This window comes from Dysidea avara, chromosome 3 (genome assembly GCF_963678975.1).
Source record: "Dysidea avara chromosome 3, odDysAvar1.4, whole genome shotgun sequence".
Taxonomy (NCBI): Eukaryota; Metazoa; Porifera; class Demospongiae; order Dictyoceratida; family Dysideidae; genus Dysidea; species Dysidea avara.
Window position 1 is genome coordinate 17,499,319 of NC_089274.1, and position 21,002 is coordinate 17,520,320.

The window sequence follows — 21,002 nt, forward strand, 5'->3', positions numbered from 1 at the left end:
TTTATAACAGAGTGGTTTAATAATACTAACATTTATGTAATTTATTTTAATACTGAGAGTTTAGCTCACAATCACAGAATTGCTGTTTGTACCACAGCCTGTTTCCAAGGTAACTATGCCATAAAGATACTCAAATTAAATCATTTATATTCTGACTTGCTACTACTATACCATAGAGTCTGGTTATTAGGTGAATACACTAAACAAAACTTTCCGAAAAATTATTATTAACATGTTTTTGTTATACGCATGCGCCTAATAAGAAAACTTCATCATGATCAAGTGGTGTGATTTGCAGTCCACATAGCAAAATCCATCTTATTATTGACCATATAGATCTACATCATCTTATATATCACATGAGCTTTCAAGCTTGTAGCATTTCTCATCTTGTATAGCTGCACTTCACGTTGGAGCTTTGTGTCCGTCATGATTAGTACAAAAAACAAGTATGCACTTAATAAATAATATGCATACGTGTGCTTAACAACCAGACTCTACAGCATAATATCACAAAGTACATATTTATACACTCATATAAAACGTACGGCAATTTGAGAAGCACAGAAGGTATCCAATATTTGGTATGTATAATTACAGCAATCTTCCACCATTATATTGTTGCTTTCCCTAACTTCCTCAATCCTGTCTAGTATATTGCCAGTCATGTTGATGAGTCGTGTTGCTCGAATGGCACGTCGTATATCAGCTGCATCCTATATACACACACTTTATAACTTGCTGTAGTATCAAATGCATTTGCCATTAAAGATGTTGGTATTAACGCTTAAATTATGGAACTGCTATATAAAATGGCTCCAACATTAAACTCTTGAATCTATAGCTGCATGTCCACCTATCATGATGTCAGAGCAGACCCTTGGTTATCCAACCCACACACACTAGTTTATTCAATAATAAAAATAACTGTTCAATTAGAGTGTTTTGAGTGTAGGGGTAGTCTTTATTATATAGTTATACAACGGCCACGAGTGCTCTGCCTGATATAAATGCATGAGCCTGAGGGCCGTCAAGCCCGAAGGCAAGTGCGTTTATACAGGCAGAGCACGAATGCACGTTGTATAACTGTTATGTACCACTCACCTAATAGGTGGGGAGAGTCTCACAAGACAGCTGTAACACTTATAAAAGCCAGGATTCTATCACCAATTGTGGGTAACCAAGCCAGACGTTGCGATGACGTTCCCCCTGCAGTAATGCAGCCACCTGAGATATTGAAAGCTAGTACGCTATGGGTTATATCACTAACCTGCATTCGCTGTTCGACTCTCATCATGTAGTGCTCAGCATGCCAGCGTGCCATATAGACTAAGCACCAGACTAATCACCATAGTGATTCTCTCGAGTGAAAAAAGCAGCTAAATAGACGGTTTAAGTAAACAAAACCTAACTACTAAACGATACTAGTCTAATTCTTACTATTCACACTGGCTAAACTTGAATCTGGTGGCATGACAAAACTGGTTACCACAATCGAACGTAAAGGTTAGTATTATTTAGAATATATTGAGTCATTGTTGAAGTGGACTACAGTTTAATCTGGGCTAAGATGGCACCAGACTAGTAAGGTGTATAAGTACGTTTATATATATGTAGACTAGAGTTGTGGCCACCCGCGTTGGCTTTTTCGATCGCTATTGGCTGCTTGTAAACATTATACGTATTGGTGACGTTATTGCCCACAATCGACCTTTACATATCAAGCTATAAAAGAATTCAAGTGATCTGTGAAGTGTCTTTCCACCTATTAGGTGAGGTTTCGTAGTGGTCTTCGCAACCGGCACTTGTGCTATGCTGCACAAAACCGCAGCCAGTGCAATATCTGTATATTGTACTGCGGTCGGTGCATTATAATATATAAAGCACTCGTTGTGGTCTACAAAACCACAACCAGTGCGTTATAAGTTATAATGCACTCACTGCGGTCTGCAGCAGTGCAATATACAAATTATGGCACTGGTGGTGCCTTTGAACTACCCATGCAGAGTGGTACATTTATATATATATCTAATCCAAAACAGCCAAGCTGTAAAAAAAGTGTGCGGCCCTCAAAAAGGCTATGGTGAAAAAAGATGTGAAATCCAAGGTGGCAGCCAAGGAATGGCTGTGATGGTAGGTTAATGGTAAAAATATTAATAATGGCAATTTAGGTGAATTTTTTGCCAAGACCAAGCGGCACAAAAATTCACCTGAATTGTCGTTATTAAAATTTTTACCATTAACCTACCATCACAGCCATTTCTTGGCCGCCACCTTGGATTTCACATCTTTTTCACCATAGCCTTTTTGAGGGCCGCACACTTTTTTACAGCTTGGCTGTTTGGATTAGATTTCACTTCTTTTTGTATTTGTATACCCCAAAGCTGGCCATAGGCCGGCTTTGGGACTTTTTTAACCTGTCTTTTTTTCTTTTCCACAGGAAGAAGAAAAGATGAAGCAGATGTACTTTAAATATTTCTGATTTTATCAGTAAATGTACAAATTATATATATAATACATCTATTTATTACGTACTCTCCATGGTGGTTTCTTTGTAATTCAACACTCTACAAAGTGACTTCTTCTTGCTGCTCTCTCTACAGGGTGAATTGTTTGTAGCTGAACAATCTACAAGGTAACTTCTTCTAGCTGATCTCTCTACAGGGTGGTTTGTTTGTAGCCGAATTCTGTGCAGGTGATTTGTTTGCAACTGAGCTCTTTACAGAATGGTCTCTTTGTAGCTGAACTCTCTACAAGGTAACTTCTTCTAGCTGATCTCTCTACAGGGAGATTTGTTTGTAGCTGACCTCTCTACAGGGTGATTTTTTTTGTAGCTGAACTTTCTACATACAAAGTGACTTGTTCTAGCTGGTCTCTCTACAGGATGACTTGTTTCTAGCTAATCTCTCTGCAGGGTGACTTGTTTCTAGCTGATCTCTCTGCATGCAGGGTGACTTGTTTCTAGCTGAACTCTACCAGGTGATCTGTTCATAGCTGAACTCTCTACAGGATGATTTGTTTACAGCTGAACTATCTACATGGTGGTTTCTTTGCGGCTGAATTCTCTACAAGGTGACTTCTTCTAGCTGAACTCTCTATAGGGCGATCTTCTCGTAGCTGAACTCTCTGCAGGGTGATTCGTTTGCAGCTGAACTTTCTACATGATGGTTTGTTCATAGCTGAACACTCTACAAGGTAACCTCTTCTAGCTGATCTCTTTACAGGATAACTTGTTTCTAGCTGAACTCTCTACATGGTGATTTGTTGGTAGCTAAACTCTCTACAATTCGATTTGTTTGCAGCTGAACTCTCTACATGGTGGTTTCTTTGTAGCTGAACTCTCTACAAGGTAGCTTCTTCTAGCTGATCTCTCTACAGGATGACTTGTTTCTAGCTGAACTCCCTGCAGGGTGATCCTTTCGTAGCTGAACTCACTACAGGGTGATTTGTTTGCAGCTGAACTCTCTACATGATGGTTTGTTTGTAGCCGAACTCTCTACAAGGTAACTTCTTCTAGTTGATTTCTCTACAGTGTGACTTGTTTCTAGCTGATCTCTCTACAGGGTGATTTGTTTGTAGCTGAACTCTGTACAGTTTGATTTGTTTGCAGCTGAACTTTCTACATGGTTGTTTCTTTGTAGCTGAACTCTCTACAAGGTAATTTCTTCTAGTTGATCTCACTACAGGATGACTTGTTTCTAGCTGAACTCTCGACAGGATGATCTGTTCATAGCTGAATTCTCTACATGGTAGTTTCTTTGTAGCTAAACTCTTTACAAGGTGACTTCTTCTAGCTGATCTCTCTATAGGGTGATTTGTTTGTAGCTGAACTATCTGCAGGGTGATTCGAACTCTCTACAAGGTGATGTTTTCTAGTTGATCTCTCTACTCAGTCTGGATGACTTGTTTCTAGCTGAACTCTCTACAGTGTGATCTGTTAAGTTTCTACCTGATCTCTCTATAGAGTTATATCTTGCTTGTATAGCTGAACTCTTTTTTTACATGGTGGTTTTTTGATTGGTTGCTGAACTCTCTCTCCACAGTGACTTGTTTGTACTACAGAGTGACTTGTTTGTAGCTGAACTCTCTACAGAGTGACTTACTTGTAGCTGAACATTGCATAAAGTAACTTGTTTGTAGCTGATCTAGATGAACTCTCTACTAGGTAGCTTTTTTGTAGCTGAACCCTTTACGCAGTGACTTGTTTGTAGCTGAATTCTCTACAGAGTGACTTGTTGTAGCTGAACTCTCTACAGGGTGACTTGTTTATAGTTGAATTCTCTTCAGTGTGACTTATAATGTTCTGAATCTCTACAGCAACATATTTGTAGCTGAACTCTCTACAGGATGACTTGCTTGTAGCTGATTTGTCTATAAGATTAACTGTTTGTAGTTGAACTCCCTACAGAATAACTTGCAATGCCATATAATTCTATAATGGAGTAAGTTATAAACGTAGTTGGATGCTTTATTAGGGTGACTGTTCTATTACAGTATCTCGATCTCGCATATGCTACACGTGTTATTATTATTATTATCAATTTACCAAAAAGGAAGGCATACACAAAAGGCAAAGCCTGTACAAGGTGTCCCCCTACAAAAAACAAACATACATATACATATACCTACAGTACACTACAAACTAAACAGTACACAACAAAACACAAAACAGTGATTAAGAAGTTACTCGACACATAAGTAATTATAAAGGTGATGCCGGAAAGACTTTCGATTACTGTCTTCAAGAATATGTAATGGCACAGTGTTCCAGAAGAAAGTTGTGTTGACAAAAAAAGAATATCTCCTAGAATTAATGGTGGACTGTGGAGGGACTAGTGAAAGATGGTGACTTCTGGTAGATGCTATGGAATTAAATGAACAGTGACTATTAAATGTAATATATAGATGTTTGCTGGTGATATATGTCATTGAGGAAACTGACCGAAAGGAAACTTCATCTTGGCTGAAGAGAAGGAAGGTGAAGTTGGGAGCAACAATCATTCGAAGAAATGGTCCAAGAGCTGGTAGATGGACTCCAGCGACTCCCACAGATCCATCGAGCTGCCCGCTTTTGTAGGGACTCTACGTAGTTGGCTTTGGAATCATAACTCAGTGGTTTGTAATCCGATTCTTCTGTACTACTGCAAGGACTTTCTATGATAATTATTCCAGCTACACACCGATTTTCAGCTCACTGTTCTAAGCGGTTTGCCTGGTAGGCGTGAAAACTAATAGTTTTTTAATTCATAAAAGCTGATCACGTAATTGTGACATAGGTTGGGTTTTGTGCCATATCTCAATGGCCTTTAACTGGATTCCTTTCAAACCACAAAAAGGCACTTCTACGATAGTTACTCCATCTACATAGCAATTTTCAGCTCATTCCTTCAAGCGGTTTACCCTGTGGGCGTGACAGATCTTCGACCTTATTTTACGCAAATAATCGGTCATAACTCTGTGAATGTTCATCGGATTCCTACCAAACTTGGTACTGAGATTCGCCTTAATGTGTCCTTTAAGTGTGCCAAATTTCAGCCCGATCCAAGCACGCATTCGTGTTTTATTGCGGATTTTGAAAAGTGTGTGAAAAGAAGAAGAAAAAAACGAAGAAAAAAAACCCAAACTTTGGCCGCTTGTATCTCGGAAATGGCTGGAGCGATTTTCTTCATATTTCGTATGTGGACTCCCCTACCTAGCCGGCAGTTCTGTAGCAATTTTGGTTTCAATAGGATAAGGAATCACGGAGCTACAAAGGTGTGAAAATCGCGTTTACTTTCTTCCTGTAAATATACTCATGGTGTGGCGCACCGGCTTCTTGGGCCGCACGACACACTACCGTGTGTCTTGATATATATATATTTATTAGAGTCCAAACAATTGTTACACTTCACTTATCTGAACACTTTTATCAATTCTTGACTCTACTGTGATTCAAGAGTCTACTATATAAATGTTAAACAGACTAATGAACACATGTACAGTTAGCAACAAATTCCTACTATCTGATCAATGCCCTTCACTAACCTTAATAATTGGTGCTCCATCTCCAACTTCAGCAAAGAATGTGACAATGTTGTCATCAAGCAATGCAGACTCAGGCAGGTTTAATAATCGCTGGGGGTCTGGATCTTCCACTCCAGGCACAGTCTCAATAAGGATCAGTCCAAGTAAGATAAATATCACAGGTAACACAACCTGGGTGATGATGGCACGCCAGTTTCTGATTGAGTGTAGAAATCGTTTTACCAACAAGCCATAGAACTGTTGTACCCATAATACTACACCAGTGTTGGGTTCTGTTGGAAACAGAGGAGTTTAGTATTACCACTGAAAATAATTCAGTATTACTGTACAAGTACGTACATATGTCTGTGTGTGTGCATGTGCATGTGCATGTATGTATGTATGTATGTATGTATGTATGTATGTATGTATGTATGTATGTATGTATGTATGTATGTATGTATGTATGTATGTATGTATGTATGTATGTATGTATGTATGTATGTATGTATGTATGTATGTATGTATGTATGTATGTATGTATGTATGTATGTATGTATGTATGTATGTATGTATGTATGTATGTCTGTATGTATGTATGTCTGTATGTATGTATGTCTGTATGTATGTATGTATGTCTGTATGTATGTATGTATGTATGTATGTATGTATCTTTGTATGTATGTATCTTTGTATGTCTGTGTGTGTGTGTGTGTGTGTGTGTGTGTGTGTGTGTGTGTGTGTGTGTGTGTGTGTGTATGTATGTATGTATGTATGTATGCAGGAATCAGAAGCGCATTGAATCCTATGGACAAGTAATTCTGTAAACAGTACAAATAACATTATACAGAGGTGCATGTTTAAGTATGTCATTTTACTGGCACAACAAAGTGAAGCTATGGAAATGAAGTTGAATAGCATGATGGAATAATGGTAGTGCAGGAAGGGAAGGATAGCCTTTCTACATTTGTCAGTGACATGAAATTACTCCAGTGGACTATTCCAAGTTGTTTCTTACTGCCTTCACACAAGACGATGGAGAAGCAGCCCATTTTGGGTATCCCTGTCATGTGTAAGAATAATGTAATTAATAATATGTGTCACTAGCACAAAATGCCATGTTTGAGTTTTGCTCATAATGTTAAGTAGTGATGGAGTTACATGCTCCCTTGTCCATAGGATTTGATGTGCTCCTGATTGATTGAGTGAGTGATTGATTGATTGTTGTTTTAGGATCTCGGGTGGAATTAACCACCTTACTGTCCCCTGGTGGGGACCTGAAATACTATAGCTACCTGTTTAGCGTATGCATGTAAAGATATATAAAGAACCTTGCGTGGGAGAATCAAAGAAAAAAGGTTCTATAAAAGCCATACAGAATGTAACTGTTCTATATTGGGCAATTATAGAATGCTTTCATGGACCCACAGTTCTATATCAGGTATTTAATAGAACTGCCAAGTCTATTTGCAGGCTAATAGCTTGCTTTGAGTGATTACTCACCCAGTACATCCAATAAACCAAGCCAATCTAGGTAAATAGCCTGTGCTGCGCTCAGTCAACCCAACCAGTAAGACTCAATTTAATTTTTAGCAATACTTGAAAATTTTGATGATGGTTGCTTGTGGTCAGCAGCAGTGAACGTTATTACTATGTTTTGTTCACATAAATGGATGAGTCCTAGGAATATAATGGAAATGCTTATTAAATACCACAATCAAAAACTTTTAGTTGTTAAGAGGACAAGCTAGACTCATGAAAGTCCACAATAAGATTAATGCAGGCGCAGCGACTATTCTACCAATGATAAGACTACTCTATGAGTTTCTAATTGTTTCATGTGTCTTTGTGTACCTAAAGTTGATGGCTCTCTGTACCAGCTAAAGCACTGCTTAGGCTTGTGCTATACATCAAATATAGTACTCAAAAAGTGGTTTCGAGATGAAATATAGCACACAGTTTCGCTTTGTGCTATATTTGTCTCTTGCCCACTCTTTTATGTACTATATTGGACGTATGGCACTCACAGCAGTGCTTTAACTCTTCCATATATTACGCAGTTATACTGCACCATGCTTTCAAGCAATATGACTAAAATATACCTACGATCCTAAGAGCATGCAGCTCTAGAGGGAGAGTGCATATATCTCAGTCATATCCCACGTACTCATGTTATAAGTGTTATATTTTATACTTCAGTAAATGAAACAATCAGAGATAGCAATTTATCAAATAGTACAGTAGTACCATTTAAGTAGGGATCACCCAGAAAAGTTTGCTCGCCGCCCAAAATTCTGCCTTCAAAAATCGCCTTAGAGACATTTTACGAGACGAAAATCACCTTTACGGAATAGTACTAGCCCATATAATATATATAAAATATAACAAAACACTTACAGATGGCCAGATATAGAATTTTAAAATTGCCAAAACTCAAATTTTAGTCTCACTGCCTCACTGCCTGCCTCACTGCCTGCCTCACTGCCTGCCTCACTGCCTGCCTCACTGCCTGCCTCACTGCCTGCCTCACTGCCTGCCTCACTGACCACAGTTGCAAGGTTAGAGGCCAAATGAAGCAGCGCACAGCCACCATTTTACACCACAATAACAAACTCACCAGTGGGATGTGTCTTTTGGGGTTCCAATGAGTGTAGGCCCTCTGCACTTTGTCTTTTCTTTTATCTTCAATCAGGCTGCTTGTCTTCTTCATCCAACGAAACCATATCAAGGCATTAAATTTCCGTATCAACACTTTCTTTCAGCAACATATATAGATGTCACAGAATTATTTCAGAGCTGGATTTCAGAAGCGCTTCAGTCCCGGTGCTACTATAAGAGATATACTAGTTATATATCTGCAAGTTTGCGATTGGGATCCCATTCGCGATAGGTTCGTGACCACGCCCATCAATTAAAGATCTAGGTGGACTAATAGCGACAGAGTACAGAGATCACACCTCTTTGCAATCTAGCTGTTTACTTAACAATAAACAAGATGACCCCACCCCTTATTGGTCTAGCTAGCTGCACACCTCTTAGCTGACTCAAGATACCGTATAATGGGAATAATTCACGGAAGAGAACATTCACGAATTTTGCAATTTTAGATGCATTCCCAAATGTTTTCTTGCAAAATTTTCCTACAATTAAAATTTTTTTTGTCATGGATTAGTTGATGCAGCATTCGTATAACGAGTGCATAAGCGGGTAGCTACTAGCCTTGCTACTTGCTAAAGCTATGTGTGACAGTATAGCCAGTGAGGTGCAAGACCATGTGGTTTGAATTCGAATAGAGATGCAAACTTCAGTGACAGTGACAAAATCATAGATAATCTATGGTGCTACTCATGCAAGAGAAATGGGGCAAATATAATTACAGCCCAGTGATTCACTGTGCCGGAATGGTGTGTTTTAGCCTCAGTTTTAGTGCTACCCCCAAGGCTAGGCGTGCCTATCATCCATGCTCATTATCATAAATGCCTACTTCTCCAATGAAGCAGCGATCATGCATGGCTATTAATACGCGTAGTACTCACGTAGTACACAACATGTCAGAGTAGATCATTCCTTATCCATGATTAATCCGTTGTAGGAACGCGCCCAGTTATTATATTACATTATGCAATAAATCGCAAACATTTCTCGCAAATGAGGAAATAGTAGATTATTCGTGAATGTTTTCTTCCGCTAACTATTCCCGTTATACGGTTTACTCTAATACAACAGTCACTCTAATACAACAGTCATGTATAATATTCTAATAGAACAGTCACAAGTTACATCGTAACTAGCTGTGCCACAACAAAAACTAAACAAACTAGTATTTTTTTTAAATTGTAGGGATCTATGCAATAAAAGTAGTGAAACAAGAGATGAATGATGGTATTACAGCATCATTCATCTCTTGTTTCACTAATTTCTATTGCATAGATCCCTACTTCATTTTAAATTAACAATTTTTAAAAACACTAGTATATAGTAAAACAGTACCTGTTAGTGGTCAAAAATCTGTAGAAATATTGATGGATTAGGCGTTTGAGAGATGCCATGTCCATCTACTGAATTATTCAGGAAGGAGATGAGAGTTAATTGACAATCTATTCAGCAACCCAGGTAAATAATTGTTAGTTGATTTAGGTACTTGTTATTTTACTGTTTAGGTAAGAATTTCATGGAATATGTGAAGTTACACCCTATTATGGTAAGTGTAGCCACAAACAATGGTATATCAGTTATATGTAACACTTTCACACCTCAGGTCAAAGGGCTACATACAAAATGTAGCCAGGCTTACAACTGAGCAGTGATTATATAGATGTTGAGGCCGAAATCGATTGTGGGGATTGATTAATGCTCATGTGATTAGGATGTACGACTTGGATTTCACCATGAAAACCACTCAGACGGAGAGCGTTTTGTTATCCTCGTCCTATGAGTTGGGCTAAGGTGAGAACTACTGATATAGCTTATTCACCAATCATTTCCACACATTTTCAAATACGAACATGCCCCCATCACGAAGCTACCACTCTGCACGGAGTAACTTTGCTCGTAATGCTCATTATTTATTTGCACCAAGAGTTAGAACTACATTAGCAAAGAACAGTTTTTATTCTCGTGGCACACAACTTTGGAACTCACTAAATCCCACACTGTATGAAGCAAGGAAACTGGCAGATTTCAATCTTTATATAAGTAATTTTTATGCATGTAATTAATGTGTACTTAATAACTGTATGTTTGTCAGGGCACTGCTGAAAAGCAGTATTTTTATACTGAGCAGTCTTCCCTTTAAAAAAAAGAAGAAAAAAACACTCTACAAACAAGCTTACCTACCTAGGCCTTTAGTGTACTCCGTACTTTTCCATAAATAATTTAATAGCACTGCATGATTAAAACATTAAATTTACATAACCAAAATTCTCCGTGACATCTCTAGGATATGTCCGTTCATTGTAACCAAACGTAACCAGAACATACTAGCTGCTGACCCATAATCGAAAATTTTAGGTATGCATATATAATTATACCCAGTGGCTATACTTGGGTGATTGATCGCCCTGTACAGGCTATCGGCCTGATAAGTGTTACATATTAGCTGCAACACAGGGTATTCGGGCTTTGCCTGATATGTATGCCCTCTGCCCTCAGGCCTGCAGCCCTCGGGCAGTCGGGCATACATATCAGGCAAAGCCCTCATGCCTGTGTTACAACTATTACATACCACAGCGTGGTGCTATTTATCTTTGCCACTGACAGGTGTGTATATAATATATACAACTTTGCTTGGATGTTTAAGGCACTGCTTGTGATGTGTGTGCATGCTAATAAAACTGTAACCATCACTGACCCACATCATAACCAACTGCTGTAACATCAGTAACTGTTACACCACTTTCTGAGATAGCATTTGTCATTTCAATATAATCAGCAGGCACTGCTCCTGGTAAGTCAACTTTTTCATCATCTGTCATACTACTTGTCATTTCAGCTGCTGAAGATTTCTTTTTAGTTTCTTCTTCTTTCCTGATGTAATGTATACAGCATAGCTATACTATACCTTGTTACCAGCATTATACATACTTTTCTTTCAGAGCATGATCAAACCCTTCACCAACTTTAATGAAGACTTCTTCCATTGTTGTTACAGAAACTCCAAATCCAGATATGCCATATTCAGCTTTGTGAGCTGAGAAGGAAATAAATGTTAACATGAAATCATAGTCACTGCAACAGAGGGAGGGGAGGGGGGGCCTACAGAGGCTAGAGCCCTTCTATTTGAAATACATTAACAACATGTAGAACAGTCATGTACTCAAACAAAACATTCACACAAATTTTCAAATTTCTAATTCAATTTCAGCAGGCTAAATTTTCAAACTTTTTGTAGGGGTATACCTCCTAGATATGGCAAACTTCACATACTGTGCAAGTTGTATCAACCAGTTATCACCCTTCTTAGCCACTTCACTTAAAATTTTGATGCTACTTCTCTGATTACAATGCTTTGCTACTTTCAAAAAACCAAAAACAAGAGCCCTACCTATCCTTAGATAAAAAGAATTTATTAAATATGTAATATTTTGCTATTAGCAATAATACATGAGGTTTTCTGAATCCATATTTCAAAGCGGCACAGATAAGCCAACTCGTGTGTGTGTGTGTTTCTATGTTTGTCCACTTCTATACATATCAGAAAATGCCTTATGTAGAAAGCAGCCAGTACAAGGAAACGAAGGTTGTGTAGAGTCTATAGTAAACTTCTGCAATGGTAAACTATTCACACGCACACACGCACGCACTCACTCACTCACTCATGCACACACTCTTTCCTGAAAACATTTTCAGTCACATATTATGCCTGACTGTGGGGACCCAACTAGATTAAAGTAAACCCTTATCTTGTTTAAAAGAACTTGCTCAACTCAATTCTCGGTCTAAAATGCTCGGTTTCTATTACACACTAATATATGGCACAAATATTCTTTTGCCAGTCAACACAACAGCCTAATATGTGCATACACTGCTCATTAAAAGTATTTGGATGTATTAACATTTTTAGCTGTGAAACGTATCAAAACACATGGTATAATGTTATGTGGCCAAGAAATCCAGCGTGGTGTGCCACACCATGAGTATATATATATACACAGGAAGAAAGAATACGTGTTTTTCATGCATGCAATAGCTCCATGGTTCCTACTCAAAAGCTCACAATTTTTGCATTACAACTGTCCTCCACCTTCAGCACCCAATTGATTGATTGATTGCACACTAGAGCACACAGATAGAGGAAATATGATACAGTACAAACACTACACAGATATACAGACACACATACATGCACACATAAAATAACTTAATAATAAATATGATATACAAATTAAGCGAGAAATGAAATTCAAAAGATAATCATAAACTGCAGTGGAAAAATTAGGCTAGACTGGCAGTCACATTTTAAACAAAATCACTTTATGCATTCATGAATTACAAGCCCTCAAAATTAGGCTTACTTTCTTCAGTTTTTTCCTTCACTTTTTGAGGGGCCAAATTTTTCTTTGTCTTTTTACACATTTTACAGACGTGTAATTCGATTGACACGAAATATGGTGTACACTAGGGTGTATTGAGGTAAATTTATATACCAAGTCTGGTAAACATTCATGGAGCTATGGAGAGTGAAAGTCAGTCTGTGTATAGGTTAACTATCATAGCTCAAACCATTGTGGTTTAAAAGAAATCATATTTACAGGTACAGATGTTCAGGGAAAAAACTAACATGGTGTAAAAGTGGGCCAGTATTCTCTAATAGAACAGTCATTGAGTACCAAAAACATTGAAAACTCCCAACCCATTACAATCAAACCACAGCTGTTAGCTGCTCATGCAGCTAAACCTATAAATGAAAATTCTAGATTAATAAATCTATTCAATAGAAAGTTCATAATTTTATAGATCTATCAATGGAAAGTCTAATTGTTCTATAGATCTCAACATTGTGCATTCTATTAGAGTATTAGTAACAAATAGTCATTAGTCAAATACAAAAAATCTACCATACATAGCTATTGTAACTTCAGTCTTCCATAATGAGCCTGTAGATAAGAAGAGATTGGGCCCCAAAAATAGTTTATGGCTGGGTTTGGAGTATAGCTATACAGTGTTACAAAAATAAGTAACAAAGTGTCAAATAAACTTCACAATACAATACTATTATTATTCAGATTTCTGTCTTCTATAATCCTCATGGAATTAGGTATATATAAAAAAAGCCCCAAAATCAGTATATGGATGTCTCTTGGGCATTTAAAATACAAAAGAGAACTGAAATCTATGCATAAACAGTTGAGGTGTACAAAAGGGTGTGCTTTCAAAATCCTGAGTGACATCAAAGATGGTGGCCGGCAAAGAAAAGACTGTAGTGAATGGTTGGCATTAACATCATTGCAGCTATTTTTTGGCTGCCACCTTTGTTTCTCATAACTTATTACCAATTTGTTTGAAGGCCGCACCCTTTTTTACAGCTTTGCTATTTTGCATGGATACCGGTTTTTTTTACAATATCCCAGATAGGAAAATATCCCAGATAGGAAAAAAAGAAAAAAAAGGAACTTGATAGGAGCCTCTGACATATGCTGTGATTACACAGGACTCAAAACAGTATAAGCACCATTACAGTATAAGCACTGTTAATGAACTAATGTACCTTCAAGTTTTTCAAACAGTACAGGAAATTGTGGAGATCCAGAACTTGGTAATATAAATGACAACTCTGCTCCAACATCAGTTGACTACAAACAGTAACTTAAGTCACATAGTTCTACATTATAATATATACATGAAAACAAAACAGTTCTATAGTCTCTTCCAGTAGTGAACATCTGTTTCCCATCTGATGGTTTTTGTATTGGAAAAAGCTAACAATGTGGTCAATATCCCATTCCAGTGACATTTATATGTGAGCCCCATAACCTCACTATTTTTTGCTAGTAGTGTCAAAGCCTTTGACAGTAGTATTATTATAAATGTGTTAAAATTTTTAGCCATTGAATGGTGCTAAGTTCCACTCATGGATTTGACAGGGTCTGAGAAAAGCTGCTGCACATATAAATCAGATTCACCATTTCTCCACCAGGAATAGTTGAGGTCACACAGTCGATGACAGCGTGTGAGTCACAATTCTCCTCCTTTGTGACAACCATGTGATAACCTACTCCATACCTGTAGTAATATTGAGAGCTAACATTTAGTATTCTGTTGACTAACCTGCTCTTCAAGAACAGAGAAGATCCACTACATCTCATTTGTCCTTCAGCCATAATGGCAATACGATCACCCAATAGATCAGCTTCATCCCTACAGTCATTTTATAATAATGATAATACATGTTAGTCAGTCATCTTACATGAAGTGAGTAGTTAACAAGATGGTTCTTCCTTGTTTGTGTTTGGTTAGTAAATCCCATGTGGCTCTCCTGGCATATGGGTCCATACCAGATGTTGGCTCATCCAAAATGACAAACTGAGAATTAGCCACTAATGCTATCCCAACACTACAGGTATGCATATAAGTATAACATGCATACTTAATGTAAATGTAAAATCCTGTCTCTGAAACACACCTTAGCTTTCTCTTCTGCCCTCCTGAAAGTGCAGATGATTTCTGCTTGGCTTTATCTACTAACTGGAGATCCTCAATCATGGAATCTACTTCTGGTTTCACTCCTGGACCAGTCATACCCTATATAGATGAATACTTCACTCATAACATCATAGTGACATTGATTTACTGCCTACCTTCAGTCTAGCAAAGAAGTTGAGATGTTCCCTCACTGTTAGTCTATCATAGAGTACATTGTGTTGTGGACACAGTCCAAGACTTTGTCTGACACCATCCATGTCAGTGACAATACTATATCCATTGATGATGGCATCACCACTGGTGGGAGGGTACAGTCCTGTTAGCATGGACATTGTTGTGGTCTTTCCAGCTCCATTATGACCCAATAATACAGTGATCTGATCTTGGTACATGTTCAGGTACAGGTTGTCAACAGCTACCTTCACACCTTGTTGAACCTGTGAGCACAATTCAGAGCAACAAGGAATAACAACAAACTTACATACCAGTTATCTGGACCAATCAAAAATCAAATGAAAGGTATTAGACATACCTCACACATACATGCACGCACATTATTTTACAAGTACTACAATAGGTGTGCTAGAAATTGAGATCTTTTTAAAACCCTGACCAAACTTTTAATTAGCTAAAGCTGTTGTAACATGATCATTGTGCCAAACTGACTTACATTACTTTCCTGTACCAATATGTATGGTATACTATACTTGATGTTGTACACATGCCTTTATTGCACATGGTGTCAGATCTGGAATGACTGATTTGAACAATACCGTGTGGTGTCCAGGTTGGCAGGCAGAGACAAAGAACAGCAAGTGAGCACCCACCTATATTGCCTGGGAGAGGAGCAGAAGATGTTTTAGATACCACAATAATCATCCCTGGAGACAGAAAGAAATATTACAAAGCAGTCGAAGCCTTCGATAATTATTTCAAGGTGTGGAAAAATACTTGCCTGTTTAGACAAGAGGACCCAATTGCCCAACAAAATAGGCAAACAGTTCATCACTGCAATACATAGGATGGCTGAAAATTGTGAATTCGGTGACAAACTTATTTATGATAGGCTTGTAGTTGGAATATGTGATGAGAGCTTATCTGAGAATTTGCAGATAAAGGCAGAACTCATGCTAGACAACTTTATCTGACAATGTAAAGCCATTAAAAGCAGCAGGCAACACTGAAAACCCCACTGTAAACTATCAGCACAGTGAGACAAGTTACTAGTCAAACCTGTTGGAGATGTGGAAAAGGGTAGTTCCTGGCACTGTCAATGGTGTCAAGGTACCTGTCAGATATTCCTGGATCATCATCAGGACATGTTGTCAGCTTACTTAGATTCTGTTTGAGTTCAGCACTACTATAGTGGCCTTCTCTGTTGCAGTGGAAACATGACACTCCTCATGAAGAACAAGACTGCCTAGGTTGAGAGGCCCGAGTCAAATATGCTAAAATTTTCACCTATTATGCTCTTTAGTGTTTCCATTATGCTTGCATTATGCTCCTAAATTAACAGCATTTCTTACAATTATCTCAGAACATTTCAATCAGTGAATGCTTTATTGGAGTATTTCACTACAAAGTGACTATTCTATTTGATGCAAGGAGTTATGTACAATGATCTATTGTAGTTTGCCATTTCCACAGACTACACTATTAGTCAGTATCGATCTATTTTCATGGAATTAAGAACTAAGCTCCACAGTTTGAAATATCCACCTAATATGTTAGCGTTTTGCTGGCATAGCACTCCAGCTTATTATGCTTTTTATGATGCTGGCATATTTGACGCAGGCCTACCAGGAACTGCTGACGTGGATGGCCACCCAGTTTCAGTCAAGGTAGATACTGGAGCAGAGATCACGGCACTATCAGACACAATATGGAATTCTCCTGCAAACCTGGAGAGAGCAGAATTCTTTGGTCCTAATCAGAGACAACTGAATGTCCTAGCACAAAAGTCTCTCAACCTTGCTTCAAGGGAGATCGTTTAACCAGAACATCTACGTTGCTAAAGATTTGAAGAACATTCTCCTTCATCAAGAAACCAGAAATGATGTTACACAACGCTCAACTGAGACAAGTATCATTTCACTTTGTTCATGGGACAAGGGACATTCTCTCAAGAGTATAAATCTCGATAGTCAACCATTTGCTCTTAGCTCTCCATCTGATATATACTCCACTTCCATTAAGATCTAAAGTGCAAGCTGAGCTACAGAACATGCAAAACCTGGGGTAATATCACCAGTACAAGAGTCCACTAACCTTGGTGTGTGGCTATGGTTGTAATTCTAAAGACTCAGGAGTTGTAAGGATTTGTGCTGACCTTAAACCACTGAACAAAAGTGTCCTATGTGCAGTTCATCCCATGCCTAAGTTAGGCACTACTCTAGCCCAGTTATCAGAGGCCAAACTTTTCAGCAATCTGGATAAGATTAGTAGATTTTAGCAGATCCCTTTATCTGACAAATCAAAGCTGTTAACAACTTTTATGACTCCCTTTGGAAGATTCGGTTTCAGCAAGCTACCAATCAGCATATCTAATGCACAGAGGTTTTCCAAAGGCAAATGAAGGAAGATCTCGAGGAGTACTCTGCCATGTTGGTGGCAATTTAGTGTATGGAAGAGATCCTGCCAAACATGAATCAAGACTGTAGTCTGTACAGAAGAGAATTCAATTGGTTGGAATTAAGGTAAATGTCAGTTTTACCAGCCATGTGTAGGTCATGTAATTGACAAAAATAAGTTTTACCTGACTCAAGAAAGATTGCTGCAATTCAAGAGATGACCCAATCCCTCAGTATGGTGAACCAAATGTGTAAATGCATCACTGTGCATGGCCGTCTATATCCATCCTGTCATGGCGCTCAGTAATTTCCTAAGAGGCTTTGACGTTCTGGCAACACTTGGGAGAATTTCTGTAAGTTAAAAGAAGAAATACGTATGCTCCTCCCAGTCTTGGCATTATATAATATAGAAGTAACTACCAAAGTCAGCATTTTCCTCATGTGCACTTAGTGACAAAGAAACCCACTATGCTCAAATAGAAAAAAAGAGGCGTTGGCGGGATTGGAATAGTTTGCTGATTATGTTCTTGGCAAGTGCATTATGTTGGAAACAGATCACAAGCCCCTGGTATCACTGCTGGGTAATAATACTTCGGACTTACTGCCTCCATGAATACTTCGATTCAGATTCCACATAATGAGGTTCCGATATACCATCTGACATGTCCCTGTAAAGAACCCTTTACACTGTTGACACGTTATCAAGGACTCTTCTCAAAGAGAAGCTAGATCGCAGTGTTAGTTCATCTTAGAATGCTTTGTACAAGCTATTAAAGCTACAAGCCAGGATTGTTTGGATTCCTACCGCAAGACCCAAGCTATCTGCTCAAATCTTATTGAGTATTACACCTCTGGATGGCCTGCAAGAAACAAACTACCTAGGATTTCTGGAGGTTTCATGGTGAGCTTACACTCTATATATATACCAATTTAGAATAGTCATCCTTGCAAGCATGCAGCAAATGACCCTGGAAAAGATCAACCATGACTACCAAGGCATTGAAAGACGCAGATTGTGTGTTTCTTCCTTAGTGTGATGACCAGGATTTTCAAAAGAGATAGAGAACTTCGTCAATCAAGACCATCCCACCTAATCGAGTGCCACTGCTCAGTACACCCAGTTATCCTTGGGAACGTGCTGCAGCAGACTTATTTGAGTTGAAAATTTCGGTGGTATTTCACTATTCATGATTCATGTGAGTGCAGAAGTTAAACACTACCACATCACTGAGTGTAATTTACATACACACATGAAATTCATGTTTCAGGTTTGGCATTCCAGCTGAAATTGTGCAGGCAAACCCTCAGGTTGACTCTAGTGAAATGACAGTATTCTGCAACTTTTATGGATTTCAGCACACCAAAACAAGTCCTCACTACCCACAAGCCAATGGTCTGGTGGAGAGAACAGAAAAAAAAACATGAGTTTCTGTGCTACCCTAATGCCCTGGTGTGGATTAAGTCCAGCAGAACTACCGATAGGGAGAAGTGTCAAGACAGATGTTCCACAGGTGATCACCAGTTTTATACCTCAGTGGTTGTACATCAAGAACTTTAGAACTTTGGATGAGAAACACAATATGACAAATGCCACAGGGTGAGAGAACTACCTACATTGCCAGAAGACCAGCAAGTGTAAAGGAGTTCTGACTCTGGTGAGAGTATTACATGCTGTAGACACACTAAGGTCATATGTTGTCAAAACTTCCTCAGGAGGCCAGCTGAGAAAGAACCATTCCTGAGAATTCAGCTGAATTTGCAAAATGTCATCCCAGCCTCCAACTGAATTAAATGGAAACTTGCTGCAGACCAGTTACTTGTTCACAGACTGGTACAGCTGTGCATCCTCCTGATCAATTAATCTTAATTCACAGATAAACATTACATTTCTTGGTGTCATTCATTATCAAACACACTACATATGAAACACTTTTTGTCATTGTGATACATATTTTACTCAACAATTACTTGGACTGAGTTTTCACAGTCCATGAAAGTGACCGTTAGTCATATGGAATTTGGCTGCAGCTGGTTTGTATGTACATTAGTGCAACATTATTCTAATTCAAAGTTAAAGCACCGCTGCACATGTGTACGGAAAATACAGCACGAGGGGGCATGTCGAGAGGCTAATACAGCACGAGGCAAAGTTGAGTGCTGTATTTTACTCGAGAAACTCCCCGAGTGCTGCATTTATCGTACACACAAGCATAGGCAGTGCTTTAAGTGTTGTATTGTACTTCCTGGTCATCTGGCTCGAGTGATTTTCTCTAATACTCAAACCCCTGCGATTTTCGGTGATGAGGATATCAGTAAGTGTTTATATAATCTATTTCTATAGCTGCAGAACGAACTAATAGGATTAGTTTTGGCTAGTTTTAGCGATTTACAATGTTACGCACGTGATCAGTCGTGCTGTCTTAGTGGAGTCATGTTTAAATAGCTTTGTGATCAGACGATCAGTAAGTGTTTATACAATCTATTTCTAGCCGTAGAACGAACTGGTAGGATTACTTTGGCTGGTTTTAGCAATTTAAAGTGTTGTTTTCGTAACATTCCTTAAATAAATTCTCCGCATAACTGTACTGTGTTTGCCCAATTAACTGCATAATTGTTCTGTATGACTCATATAGTACAGTTATGATACTAATTAGTACTGTATGGACAATTCGGTGCATGGCATCGCTTTGATCCTCCCACACAAAGTACAAAATAACTGCATACAACTCTATACCTTGAACACTTTTCTGAGTCCTCTTATACTGATGCCACATTCTAAATCTGATGGTTCTTGTTCATGAGCATTTTTATCAGAGTTAGGATTCATATCTCCCATCTACAAGTGCATGCAATTGCAAGTCAAATCACTAGATATTTAATAATATACTTCTACTTCATTGCTAGAGTCAACTTTCTTGCTTGTTTTACCCAACCAATAGGATGGTAGGACAAAGAAATAAAATGGTTTGGGAATACCATACTCTCCTGGAAACACTGCATCAATGTACCTAATACGTTAAGTTTAACACAATCAGTTTAACAACACCACTTCACTGACCATGCAATGGCCATGTAGATGATGGAATCAAATATTAACATGGCAAACACTATTCCCAAGTTGAAGTCATCATCAGGAGAAACAGATTCTCCAGCATTAGCCCATGTCACTCCTTCTTCTCTGATCTCCAGAGTAGATAGTACATTGACTCCTAGTCCCATACAAGTATTGGATAGGAAGCAAGCAAGAACCTTTTCTCCACTAAGAATATATAAAAATAAATAAATTTA

The 21,002-nt window shown here is 38.4% G+C and overlaps 1 protein-coding gene across 1 annotated transcript in view; it reads right to left on the bottom strand.

The window, feature by feature from the left end:
- LOC136249834 (phospholipid-transporting ATPase ABCA3-like) overlaps nucleotides 1–21,002 on the bottom strand; it is a 46,102-nt gene that overhangs the window by 14,736 nt on the left and 10,364 nt on the right. The window contains exons 12-24 of the mRNA XM_066041960.1: nucleotides 20,773–20,973; nucleotides 20,602–20,722; nucleotides 20,449–20,550; nucleotides 15,300–15,581; nucleotides 15,125–15,243; nucleotides 14,909–15,055; nucleotides 14,770–14,859; nucleotides 14,625–14,724; nucleotides 14,210–14,294; nucleotides 11,587–11,692; nucleotides 11,354–11,529; nucleotides 6,025–6,296; nucleotides 549–716 (exon numbers count right to left, since the gene is read on the bottom strand). Coding sequence (XP_065898032.1) covers nucleotides 549–716; nucleotides 6,025–6,296; nucleotides 11,354–11,529; nucleotides 11,587–11,692; nucleotides 14,210–14,294; nucleotides 14,625–14,724; nucleotides 14,770–14,859; nucleotides 14,909–15,055; nucleotides 15,125–15,243; nucleotides 15,300–15,581; nucleotides 20,449–20,550; nucleotides 20,602–20,722; nucleotides 20,773–20,973 — 1,969 coding nt within the window. The remainder of the gene's footprint in view (nucleotides 1–548; nucleotides 717–6,024; nucleotides 6,297–11,353; nucleotides 11,530–11,586; nucleotides 11,693–14,209; nucleotides 14,295–14,624; nucleotides 14,725–14,769; nucleotides 14,860–14,908; nucleotides 15,056–15,124; nucleotides 15,244–15,299; nucleotides 15,582–20,448; nucleotides 20,551–20,601; nucleotides 20,723–20,772; nucleotides 20,974–21,002) is intronic.